Source organism: Vigna radiata, chromosome 7 (genome assembly GCF_000741045.1).
Source record: "Vigna radiata var. radiata cultivar VC1973A chromosome 7, Vradiata_ver6, whole genome shotgun sequence".
NCBI classification, from domain to species: Eukaryota; Viridiplantae; Streptophyta; class Magnoliopsida; order Fabales; family Fabaceae; genus Vigna; species Vigna radiata.
The window spans coordinates 6,862,450-6,876,588 of NC_028357.1; the positions used below are offsets into that span (position 1 = coordinate 6,862,450).

At 33.6% G+C, this 14,139-nt stretch overlaps 1 protein-coding gene across 1 annotated transcript; it reads right to left on the reverse strand.

Annotated features, from left to right (window-relative positions):
* Positions 1-3,926: 3,926 nt before the first annotated feature.
* LOC106765999 lies at positions 3,927-5,313 on the reverse strand. The gene has a single exon (XM_022784417.1). The coding sequence runs from the start codon at positions 4,928-4,930 to the stop codon at positions 4,064-4,066; it is 867 nt and encodes a 288-aa protein (XP_022640138.1). The 5' UTR covers positions 4,931-5,313; the 3' UTR covers positions 3,927-4,063.
* Positions 5,314-14,139: the final 8,826 nt, after the last annotated feature.

Here is a 14,139-nt window from a genome sequence, read left to right on the forward strand (position 1 = left end):
CATTATCTATTAATAAAAAAACATGCACATAATGTTTAATAAAAAAGTAATGATATAAGATTGTATTGAAACTATAAACAGTTTTATAGAGAAGACTATATCGAACTCTTTCAAAAAAAAAAAAGACACGAAGGAGTGTAATATAAAAATTAGTAAAATATAAATCCATTCATAATTAAAGTTTTGAACTTCTACCAAGTTTTGAAATTAATTTCATTGATAAAAGATTGATTCATTGATAGTATAAAATTTAACGATGATTGTCGAAAAGGTAAACATTGAAACAAAAAGTTGAAGAGTAAAAAGTTTCTTTAAGTGTTAATTTTAATCTTTATTTTAATTTTTCTACCTTTTGGGGTTTAGTATTTTTGGTACATTAAGTTTAGAAGATATGTCATTAGAAAAGTTTACACAGTTAGTTTACATCTCCACTAAAAGAGTAATTTTCTTTTTGATATTGGTTAAATATATGTTTTAGTCTTCATATTTGTGTCCAATTTTCAATTGGGTCCTCATGTTTTTTTTTGTCTCAATTGTATCCTAATATTTGTTAATTTGAGGCAATAAAGCTCCCTCCATTAACTTGCCACTGACGTTGTTGGCACTGTACTGATCTGTAACAGACATTTATTGTTTATTTTAAGTGATTCCATTACGTGAAATTTTTATTTAAAAAAAAATCATTTAAGTGACACGTATATTTGTATAAAGTGTTTTTAGTTAAGTTGGGGATTAGGGATTTCAATCTGAGCTAGGGATTTAACCTGAGGAGTAAGCGAAAATTAGGGATTGCTATTCGAAAGAAGAAGAAGTAGACAAAGACTATCATCACGTGGAGGGCTTTGCAGGAGGTTGAACATCACCATGCAGCATGAACATCACCATGCAGCCTGTACCTCACAATGTTCGTAGTATAGTACACATTTCAACATGCAAAATCTGGCACCATCATATAATAACATACCAAACTAAGATCCCATTCACAGAACAACAGAGTAAGAACATAGGTCATACATGTTATAAACATACACTAACAAAATCAAAATCTTGTCGAAATCCCTAACTCAGAACAAATGGAACTAACCTTAACTGACGTAAATTTTCAACCTCTTGCAAAGCCCTCCACGTGATGATAGTCTTCTCCATCTTCTACACTAGTATAAGAGGTAAAGACACTTATGTTTGCACAGATATGCCTGGTAGCACCAGAGTCTACCACCCATTTGCTCACATTGGTCATCAGATTTACTTGAGAAACGACCGCAACAATAATGTCATCTCCTTTGACTATATTTGCCTTAAGAGGATTGTCGTTTCTTACTCTACGGTAGGTGGGTTTAGATTCATTAGGACGTGATTTAAGAAAATTATTTTTCTTTTTGTGATCAGGTTTGTGTAAGTACCTTTTGAGAGCAGTAGCAACTCCATACATGTCTAAAAGGGTGGACACGCGTTCTTGCCAGCACTAGAAGTTCTGTCCAGAGAAAACCTCGACCTTTGACACATCCAAAAGTGATTTCGCGAAGATCGTCTAAACTCCGAAAACAATGGTTTGGCTCTCCAAAGGCATATTGTTGATGTCAGTTGTAAGTTTTTAAGATTGTTGTATAAAAGCTGACAAAATAGTATTTCCTGAGGTGTGTAGTTACACTATCCTTAAAGACTTATCCGTGGTGTATTACCTATGTCTCATAGGATACAATGGAAACTTCCCAGAATATTTTTTAGGGTCTCAGAACTAGCAAGGATCTCTAAAAAAAATATAAAAATAACTCAGAATATTTTTAGAAGAAGAAAAAAAGCTAAAGAATGAAATTAAGAAGAGAAAAGAAGGAGAAAAACTTATTTTGGTGTGCATTGAAATAGAGAAAGAACTCCCTATTTATAGAGTTAGGAAAAAAATCAATTAAATAAAAGAAATTAAAAATCACAAAAAAGTGTAATATTGGAATTGAAGGTTGCTCAATTTTTTTTCTCATTACCAATTAATAAAATACCAACGTTCTAGTAAGGAACATTGCAATCAAGGTTTTATTAACATTACAAAATATTCTTTTGTAATAATACAAGATTATTACAACACCAAATTCTTCATCAAAGTTTTTTAATTGTTAGAGATAATCATTATATTAAACATGTCATCTATTTTGAAACTTTGAAACTTTTTTAAATGTTGTTTCGTTTTAGAGTCTTAGAAGAAAAAAATATATTTAAATACTTTTTAACCTGACTTGTAAGTATATGTGATATTAAACGTATAAGAGTATGCATTAATGATAAAGTGATACATTTGTCCATGGTATTATGACTATAACGAGGTGCAAAGAAAATGTGCATAAATATTCTCTTAACATGGCTTTATATATTACAGTATATTGTAGTGTCAAAAGTGGAAAATAATAAAGTAAGGAAGAAAAAGAGTATAGTAGCTAACAAATTGCAGAGCTTCATAATCATTTTGGGTTTCCTCTTCAATGGACAGAACAGAACTTCCCTTTACATAAAGACAGCTCTTCTTTCATTCTTTTCCCAAAAGACATTTTTCTTTTTCTTTTCGCTTAAAGGACTGCATAAACCCATCAACATGCATGCATGCATATCTGTACATTCCTTTTACCTTTACCTGCAAATTATCATATCCTTCAATCACTTATTACACCATGCTATTAGTTTTTCGACTCAAGTGTCACTATATATTAGTATTTCATATCATTTCATATTTCAATTTGTAAAATAATTATTTCTCGATTAAACTCTCTCATTCATATTTTCTTTCCCTCTTTCTTCACCCAGTTAAATAATTGGACATGTAACATGAACTGTCATATGACAGAAAAGGTTATCAAACTTGAAAACTTACATAATTTGTAATTTGTGAACTCCACTCGTAAATTTAATTTGTAAAAAAGTTTATTTCAGATAAAAAAAATTATATAAATAATATCTTAATTTAAATAAATCTATAAAATTACATAACTTAAAATAAATAAAATTTATAAATATATTGTTCATAAAAATAAATAAAATGTTATAAAACATGAATATTGTATTTTTTTTTTTAATTTTTCTTCTTTTCAAGTTCCTAGAATCCCTCCAAATTCATGATTTTATATGATCTTACTTGATTTCATAATCGATTCTACCAAATTTATATAGAAAACGAATTTATTTCTAAGTTAACTCGAAAGGGCATGTTAAAAGAATATTTTCTCATTAAATATATTTTACCTCTAATAATTGTAATTGTTTACTTTTCTTTCTTTGGAAAAATAATTGTTTATAGTTAGTCTTTGGAAAAATAATAAAATGCTAAAAAAAGTGGTTGCTATATTTTATTATGGAATAACATAAAATAAAAGTAAAAAGAATATTTCTGCAATCTAAAAGTAAAAATTACTGTATTTTACATGGATAGAAATTTGTGAGTATAAGAACATCAAATATATTTAAACCTATACAGAGTTGAAATATTTATTTAATTGTAAGTTAGGTGAAAAAAATATGTATAATAAATGATTCCTAACTAAAGTTTATTAATAGTCTACATTACTTTTGTTGTATAAATCTCTAAAGTACTACAACATCAAAGCTAATCTTATATATATGTATTAGGAGCAGACACTTGGTAGGTGATTTCCAAATTCCAATTAGCATTTTGCACTTACGTGTTCTACTTTTTCTAATTTTAATTTATGTTAAGGCCACGCTGTGCTATGCTTTTTTCAAGTTCGGTATCTGGCCCTTCACTTCTACTTTTCTTTCACAACCACACGCTTTACACTGTACGACACCGTTTCCATCATTCTTACACACCAAAGCTCGATACTCTTAACTTGTTTTGTAATTTTTTAAAACTTAATAATAAAAAGAAAAGATATATTCCAAAAATATATAGTCTCGTTAAATATGATGTAAAATGTGTTGGGATTTATTTATTTATTGTTCATTGGAATGATTTAAGAATGAGAAATTAGAGAAGTAAGGTATGGTAAAATTATTTGAGTGCTTTTTGCGGAAAAGAAGAGAGAACAGTAAGAAAATCCAAAGGAGATAATTGAATTGATTACATTCCTTTAGAGATGTGATGCATACCAGGGTTAAAGCCCAAGCAGCCCAATAAACCCTGCTTGTAAGGCAAAAACGTTTTCTTCTTCATTTCTTCGGATGCGGCCCGGTTCACCGTGTAATGCAACTCATGGGCTGAAACTGGGCCGCGGCGTTTGGAGAGCGAACCGGAGCTCTCGGTGGACCGAAAGCTGGAGTTCCGAACATCTTCGTTTTTGGAGAGAATCACGTACTTTTTGAGCGGGTTCTTGTCGGTCCTTCCCTCTGAAGCACTTCGAAAGAGGAGAAAATCTCTGAACTTCCATTTTCTGGTGAAAGAAATAGAAGCTAGGAGGAAAGGAGATTTGGAGTTGCTTGTGAAGGAAGAAATGTTTTCGGATTCGCACACTATGTCGGAGATTCTTAGAGGAGACAAAGATCTACTACTTCCTTTCCGACCAGACACCAAAACTCTTTGCCTCCCTCGCGCTTCATTCTTCTCTTCTTTTTCTTCTTCTTCTTCTTTCCTGCCTCTGTGCGTTTCTTTTGTGGCCTCTGCGAGCCGGTCGAAGTCCTTCTTCCTGCGGGGAGATGTCACAGGAGAAGGGGAGCGAAGGGGCGGCGTCGGCGGAGCCGGCTTTAGGGGACGGATCTTTCCGGCGAGGAAGAGCTCGTCCGCGGAGAGTAAAGGTCTGTCGAGGTGTCCGGTGAAATTGAACTCGAAATCATGGTGGTTGTGGTTGGCATTGGGGCTGGAGGGAGCGGTGAAGAAGAAGTTGGAGTTAGTAGCAAAGCGTTGAGGGCTGGAAGGGGCGGTGATAAATGGGGAGGAGCAGTTGCTGCTGTCGAAGTTGAAGTCGACCGGAACCACCATTTCCATTTCCATGTTTTCTCTCTTTTTCTCCTAATGTGAAAGCGATCCACGAGCGTGGAAAATGAGTGTCTGTTCTGATGGGATCTTTGAATTTATAGCGAAAGAAAGGTACTGAATTGTGACTTTGAGTGAGACAGAGAGAGAGAAAGGAAAGAAAGGGGAAGGAGTGAGAAATATTGACTTTGTCATTTGAATGAAGCCGCTTTTGGTTTGCATTTGCAAGAGTACCTACTGTTTTTTCTGACATTTATTATTGTTTTTCCGAGTTTTACATTCTCCCTTACACCGTGGCCCACTCTACTACGTCGTTTTAGACCCTCATTCTTTTTTCTTTTGGGTTATTTTCATCGTGGAGGTCTGAATCTCCAGTGTTGCTTCGTGTTTTTCACTGCTTTAATTGTTTTCATAGGGAGATGATAATAACGTTTTCTTCTTCGTTTGCAGCACCTTCAACAAAAATTTTACCATTCTTATACACTCCTTTCACAGTACCTCAAATTTTCTCATTTAAGCTTCACAACTTTCACTTTCTCTTAGTTTTGGTAAATTTCATTAAATTTAAACCAATAAAAGACGTACTGCTAGAAAAGTGTTAACAAAAAAATCCTATCGTATGCATAAAAATGTTCCCAGAAACTTCTTATCCACACTGTCGTGAAAGACATGATAATTGTTTCGGTTATACGATCGAGTAATTTAGTTCTTTTATAATTTTCTTTAAGTTTCGGAAATCTCAATTTTGTCTTGTTTTTTTTTTTAATTTCTCAATTGGGTCTTAATTTTCTAAAAATTGTAACAATTGAGCCTTTTCTGTTGAATTGGGTCCAACGGCGTTAGTGTGGGTTTGACATGGCACACTAGACTTTTATCATCCTGCCACGTCAGCATCTCCTTCAACTCTTCTTCAAACATAAACCCTAATTCCCAAACCCTAGATACCATGTGTCGCCATTGCCATTCTCATCGACAACCATCCCCTCAACCTTTGTCGTGAACCTCCATGGCTACCGCAAGCCCTCTGTCACTCTCGTCCTTCGTCAAACGCAAGCTTCTTCATCCAGCAACTATGACAGCCCCACCATCCATCAACCTCGCCACTACAGCGCTGCCGCACTCGAACTGCAAGCCGTTGTGACTTGTCCTCCATTATCACCATCTTCGCAAGCTCTACAACCAATCAGAATCGCAACGAACAACGACAAACTCGAAACCAGAGAATTGCGATTCAGGAAATCTCGCAAGCGCCACCCAAACGCCATTGCACCATCAACAGCGACGAGCTCCACCTCCATTCGTGAAACCCTTCGCGTCACCATCGACCTCGCACCATACCAGTCAGGTCGCCGTCACCTCGCAAGCTTCATTGTCGCTGCCATCCAAGCTTTGTTTATCATCAATGCGGACCTGCAATTACCAAATTCCAAAAACCCAGCAGAAACCAAAATCAAAGAAAACACATTACACCACCACATTCTCGAAAGCCCCCTCCTTCACAAATTAGGGTTTTTGTGTTGCCACGTTTAGGGAAGAACTCGCAGTGGGTTTCATGGTTCGATTGGGTTTTCTGATGTGGGGATTTTTTGTATTAGGGCTCTATGATTTCTAGGTTTGCAAGTGAACCGAGGATTCGAAAAAGAGATGACGCTATGGAAGTTTCGTGCATGTTTAAGTGGTGCTCTGGCGAAGATGAACTGTGGTGGAGAAGTTGTGCATGGTTGACGGAGTAGAAGATGGACCATGGTGACTGCTAGTGACGACGGTGCATGGTGACTGACAGAGGAGTTGTGGTGGTTCGGTGATGGTGGCGGCACAAGGAGGTTAGTAAGAGGATTAGGGTTCTGAAGATGAAAGACGAAACTGATGTGGCAGGGATGATGAGGTGGTTGCCTCACATTGGTTTCCTCACCGCCATTAAGAGACCAAATCGTGAACCATCCACGTCAATTAAGGTGTCCCTACCCACGTCAGGTAAGAAATTCACTTCAGCGTGCCACGTCAAACACACACTAATGCCGTTGAAATCAATTTAACAGAAAGGATATAATTATTGCAATTTTCAGAAAAGTGGTGTTAGTCATGCCATTCATTTGGGCTTCAATTGAGAAAAGATGATGCAATCTCAGTAAAGCGGTGTTAGTAATTTATTAGATTTATGACTTGATTTATTGAAAAGGAGAAAATACTTCTTATTGTTGGTAATACGACATCGTATTTTCGGTTATAACTATAAGACAACACCTTTTATTCTTTAAAGGAAAATACAAGTTTAGAAGATATAACGCAAAATAAAGTGTGTGCATAAGTTCTTATGAAAAATAAAAATTATTTATTAATCTAGATCAATATCTATAAACTTAAATTTGAATATTTTGATTTTACAAAATTAAGTTTAATTTAAACTGAAATTGTTACTATGGGTTTATAGCTGACTAATCAAATATGGTGGCAAACTGGATGATAAGGACCGAGTGGGTAACATGTAAGAAAGTGTCTCACGAACGCTCAGTCTCAACAATAGTTAAGTAGAGTTAAAGCGTAATTAATGTTATAACGGCTACTGTTAAATGATTAAAGTTTGCATAGAGAAAAATTCTAACTTGAGTATAGGAGTGTATTTTGCAGGTCACCTCTATACACCACTGATCGATTGCCAGAACACAGAATAGAGAGACATTAGACACACAGAACTTTCACACAATTATCCTCGTTTCATTTTAGCAGAAATAATTTTATTTGAAAATTCCTATTAATACTCTTTCCAACAATTTCTCATGCGTGCTCATGGGATTGCTTCTCTATGGTCGTTTGACCTTTAGTCTGTTTCTTTTCACTCAAGTGGGCACCATACAAAGCCAAAGGTTTTGGACGATGAAAAAACAAATCCAAATTTAAAAAAAAAAAAAAAAAACTACCGTTAGAAGTAAAGAAGTGCATGTCACAAATGAAAAAGAAAAAAGGAAAAAAAAGAAAAAAAAGGAAGAAGCAAGATAAAGACAGAGATAGTGCTTTGGCTTGTCTATGTGAATCTGTTGATATGATAGAAGTTAGATTACCGTTTTGGTTGTTTCTTTCGCTTTTTGTTACTTTAATTTTGGTAAAATAATAAACATTCAAATATTTTTATGAAATGAATTTAAGGTAGCTTTCGATTTAAATATATGGATTTTTGTTCTTACTTTTTTGAAAATCACATATTATATCTTTCAATCATTATATGATATTAATTAATTACTTATGCATTGAATTAAAAATATCAAATAATAATTTCCAAATAATATATATTAGTTTTGTGATATAATATCAGTATATGTTATTTGAAGTATATTTTAAATTCGTAAAATAAATATTATTTATCTACTTTCAAATAAACATTAGAAATTAAAAATAATTAGTTAAAATATTAAAGATATGAAATTTAAAAATAGTAGTTTATAGAATCTAAAATTTAAATTCATATATTCTATAAAGATTAAAAAGAATAATTTCAAATTTTATGAATTAAAGAATACAAGAATATAAATCAAAGCTTACTAAAATTTAAATGAATTAGGAACTGAAGTTAGCAAATACTAAATGTTAGCTACATTTTAAACTTATCTGATCTAGCTCCAAAGATTAGTCTTGGGAAGCTTTATTCATCAAAACGATTGAACTATGCAATTATTTTTAATATATAAATAGTTTATATTTATTAATTTTAATTTTAAAATATAGTTTAAACATAATTTTCAAAGTCAAAAGGAATATCCAAGTGAATCTAGTGTAGTCATCTACAATCATAAGTGCATAATAGTTTCCGTCGAAACTCTTAATTCTAGAAGGACCAAACAAATTCATATTCAGTACTTCTAAAGGTTTTGAAGTAGAAATCATACTTTTAGATGAAAAAGAAGATTTGGTTTGCTTTCCTTTTTGACAAGCAACACATAGTTTGTCCTTTTCAAATTTTAATTTGGGCAAACCAATTACAAGATCTTTAGAAATCAATTTATTCAAATGTTGCATATGAGTATGTACAACCCTTTTATGCCATAGCCAAGGATTTTCCTCTTTTGTAACTAAATATGATATGTTATGACTAGATGTACTCTCAATATCTATCAAATATATGTTATTATGTTTAACACCTTGTAAAGTTATATCAGAAGAATTTTTAAAATAGATAGTGCATTTATCAGTTTCAAAGGTTACCTTGAGACCTTTGTCACATAGCTGACTTATGCTTAGGAGGTTGTGCGTAAGTACTTCAACATACAACACATATTTAATTGTCAATGTGTTCCCTCCTTCAATGTCTCTGGTTCCAATTATTCTTCCTTTGTTGTTATCCCCATATGTAACAAATCCTTGCTTCTTCTTCTCAAAAGATATGAACATCCTCTTGTCATCAGTCATGTGTCTTGAACAACCACTATCAAGGTACCACAATGACTTCTTAGACTTTAAAGGTTCCCACAAAACAAGTTAAGCAAGAATTTAGGTTTGCAATCTCATTGTGGTTAGTACAAACAAAGAAACATCATTTCACAATTTTAACCCATGCATACTTTTTATTTGGCACACCAAAATGCTTAATGTTGCATTTGTTAGAAGTATGACCATGCTTCATGCAATAGAAGCAAAAATTTATATGCAGTTTGTTTTTCACAAAAGTACATTTTTCAACCCAAACTCTGAGTTCTTTTGATTTGAGGTTTCTTATGTTTATGCACATTCTTGTTTTTAAAATTGTTCTATCTAAAACCATTTTGAACATGTGAGAGAAATTTGCTTGCTTTAACAAGTAAATTTTCAAGTATGTCAATGTCAAACATATGACTTTTACAAGATAAGCATTCAACAAGTTTTTCAATCACATTAGATTCAGATTCTTTCATTTCAAGATTACTAATCTTATTCCTTAAAATTACTTCTTCATCTAATGCTTTATCATATTTAAGTTGTAATTCATGAAATTCAAGTTTCAACTTATTATGTGCAACATCTAATTTTTCAAATTCATTCAATAACTCAAGAAATGTCTTTTGTAAATCTATTTCATTAGTTTCATGGCTAGAGTCACTTACTTGAGTTCTAGTGTCACAAAATAATCCATTAAGCAAAGATTTACTTCCTCATCTGAGTCACTTGAGTTTGAGGAGTTGAAGTCATTCTCTTCCCAATCTATGTAGGCTTTCTTCTTCTTTAGGAATTTCTTTTCTTCACTTATCTTGTTCTTGGGACAATCAGACTTGACATCTCTTCTTTCTCCACACCCATAACACTTGATGCTTGATGAAGATCCTTGATTGTCCTTCTTTTCACTTCTGAACTTATCCTTGTTCTTTGCTCTCATGAATTTAGCAAATCTCTTTTTCATGAGGCTCATATGCTCCTCATCATCATCATCTCTCTTTGAGCTTTTCCCTTTGGAGATTTCGGATTTGAAGGCCAAAGTCTTCTTCTTGCCTTGATCTTCTTCTGCAGTCAATTTATTTAACTCAAGCTCATGCACACAGAGCTTTCTAAAGAGGATGGCCATTGACATTTGGGATAGGTTTTGTGATTCTGAGATGGTTGTTACCTTTGGTTGCCAAGACCTGTCCAAAGACTTCAAAATTTTAACATTTAATTCATCTATATCAAAAGTCTTACCCAAACCTGTTAGATGGTTAACGATGTGAGTAAAGCGCTTCTGAACATCAGGTATTAATTCTATAGGTTGCATTCTGAACATCTCGTACTCCTGGATAAGTGTGTTCTTTCTTACGCGTTTCACGTCATCAGTATCTTCGTGTGTGACTTTAAGTACTTCCCACATTTCATGTGTTATCTTACAAACTGAGATTTTGTAGAATTCATCAAGTACAACAGCAGAAGAAATAATGTTACGAGCCTTAATATCAAATTGGGCTCTCCTATTTTCCTCAACAGTCTAAGTAAAATATGGTTTTTCTAGTTATACACCATCAACATTACTCATGGGAATATAAGGACCATTTTGAACCGCTTCCTAGTTACCTCTGTCAACAGACCCCTTGAAAATTTTCATTTTGACTTCTAGAAGGCATAATTATCACCAATAAAATGTGGCGGTCTGTTGATGGAAGCACCCTTAGCATAAACTTGGTTATGACTGACCATTTTCGAAAATTTTGAAAAACTATCAAATCAAGCTCTGATACCAATTATTGAGATTGGTATCGCGCAGCGGAAAGGTTTTAGAGAGCGTGTATCGGTCAAAAGCCAAGAGGGGAGGGGTGAATTAGTTCTTTTAAAAACTGTGATTTTCTTTTAGGACTTTTATCAAACAGTTGGTAAATTAAAAGTGAAGAGATAGAGAAAATCACACAAGATGTTTTATCCTGGTTCGAATCAAAAGATTTTACATCCAATCGTTAATCATTATAAAGAGTGATTAACCTTTTCACAAAAATATAGTTTTACATATTACAATCAGATGAATACAAAAAAATAAAAGATAGAGAACACCTTCCTTCGACACACGAACGGAAGAAATTGCTCAATCAACTTGAAGAGAACTGCTTCAACCTTAGACCCATTAAGCGCAAGCTTCTCCTATTCACAAGACTTGATTAGAACACACTAACACTTTGAGAGCTTCCTCAGACTTTTCTGTATTCTAAAAATGACTTAGATGTTCCTAAAATTTTTAAAAATAGGTATATATAGCCCAGGGGTCAGAATCTAAAAAGCCAACTCCCAACTACCAGTGATAATTGATTATCATAAGTGATAATCGATTATTTGTGTCCGTTATGGGGTTTTTTCAAAAAGTGATAATCAATTATATATCCTGAGAAATAATCAATTATTTACGTGACTTGGGCAATATTCAGATAGACAGAGATAATCAATTATTATGAGAAATAATCGATTATTTGTGCAAGCAACACTTTTCCAAACAAGCTCGTGATAATCGATTATTACACCAAATAATCGATTATATGTGCAAACATTCTCTAAACAAGAAAACTTCTAAGTGTTCTTACATTATCAAAGTTATTCCTATACAATTTCTACAAAAATGCTTTTAATGTAAATACAACAAGAGTCTTTAATTCTTCAGCTTGTAACATCATTAAAACTTTAGTAGCTTCAAGATACCGCTGCTCCTCATTGGTAACACATCTTTGCCCTTAGTTTCTTTCTAGAAATCCTTCACCAAAAAGAAGAAAATCAATTGTGAAAACCTTTCTCATTCATAGTTATGAAGTTCTTTGAAAACCCTTGTTAAACACTTTCCTACTTCGCAACATAAGTGACCATCAGTCTAGTGTACATGGAAGTGTGAAATTTAGCCAAGAGGGCATCCACTTAAGAGATGAGCTCCAGCAACAAAGGAGATAAATTAGTGAGCTCAAAGACATGTTTTCCCAATTCATGGTGAGTCAAAACAAGGGCAAACAAAAGGAAGAATCCTCACATAGAAAGAAGAAGTACACTAGAGATACATCCCTATCTCCTAGTGAGCATGAGCTTTATAGTAGTCACCACAATTATGACTTCTATCAAACCCCACCTAGGAGATCTTAAAGACCTAGAGATCAACACACTAGGGAGCCTAGAGTTGACCTTCCTCCCTTATATGGAAAAAATGACATAGAAGAATACTTAGAATGGGAAATAGAGGTTGAGCAATTGTTTGAATGTCATTGTGTGAGTGACGAAAGAAGAGTTTTCATGGCTACCTTGAGGTTCCAAGGCCATGCAATGTATTGGTGGATTGCCTAGGTTAGAAACCTAAGAATCTGTAACCAACCACAAATAAGATAGGGAGTTGATGGACAAGCTCCATAGACTCCAACAAAGGAACATGAGTGTTAAAGAGTAAAGACAAAGAATGAAATTATTCATGTTAAGGGTAGGGATAAGAGAGGAGCCAAGGATCACAATTGTTAGGTTCCAAAGTGGACTAAACTATGACATTAGAGATAAGGTAGAACTCTTACCTTGCAATGACCCTAATGATCTAGTCCAATTGTTTGTTAGAGTGGAACAACAATTAAAAAGAAAAATCACTACTAAGAGCGATTACCCTACCACATCCTACACTAGGAAAGATTCCAAGAGGGAGGTTAACTCATCCAAATCCAAGTATGAAGGGTCTAAGGAAAGGGATAGACAAAAGGACAAAGAGAACTATCCCTCAAAAGCATGCATTATTAGTTACTCTAGGTTCTCAAATATTAGTCTTTGATGATATAAAGGAATTTTATGAGAAAGATGAAACATTTGCATCCACATATGCATCATGTCTTAAGAAGTCTTTTGATGGATTCTATGAGATATATTTTTAATAAAGGAAAACTTTGCATTCCTTAAGGATCCATTAGGAAGCTTTTTATAAAAGAGAGTCATAGAGGAGGACTCATGGGCCATCATGGAGTTGATAAGACTCTTAGTCTTTTGAAAAACAAATTTTATTGGCCGCATATGAGATAGATGTACAGAGACATTGTTCTAGAAGCATAGCTTGGTTACAAGCCAAGTCTAAAATAATTCATCATTGACTCTATACACATCTTCCTAGAGTTAGTATCCCTTTGGAGGAAATAAACATGAACTTTGTCTTAGGATTACCAAGGACTCAAAGGAGTTATGATTCTATCTTTGTGGTAGTAGATCGTTTTGGTAAAATGACTCATTTTATACCCTGCCACAAGATAGATGATGCTAGCTACATTTTAAGACTCTTCTTTAAAGAAGTAGTTACCTTGTATGGCTTACTCAAAACTATTGTGTTTGATAGAGATGTTAAGTTGTGTGATTTGTCTCCATCTATTAGTGCACAATAATTGTAATAATAAGATGTATTAATTTGACAAGAGCTTGTCTTGGATGTATCTTCGTGTCAATTCAGCTTCTTCTGTTGCATCATATTTTTACCTAAATACATCAAATTGTTTGGCACTTAGTTATTGTCATTGTTTTATAAATGGAGAAGGACTTAAAAAGGAAGTGTTTTAAGGGACCCTTCTAAAGACAATAATGGTATGATTAAGTGGCATGAAAGAAGCTCTCGTAAAAGAAAAGCAGCGTTGTATGATGATATATTAATACTATATTAAATATTTGATTCATGATAATTTGATTAATTACTGATTATACATTTTTTTTTCGTGAAATCAGGATTGATTGACTAAGGTGGTTTGCGTATATTATTGATTGATAGCATATAGCTGAGAATAATGTAGGAAATGACTTACAAACCTAAGGCA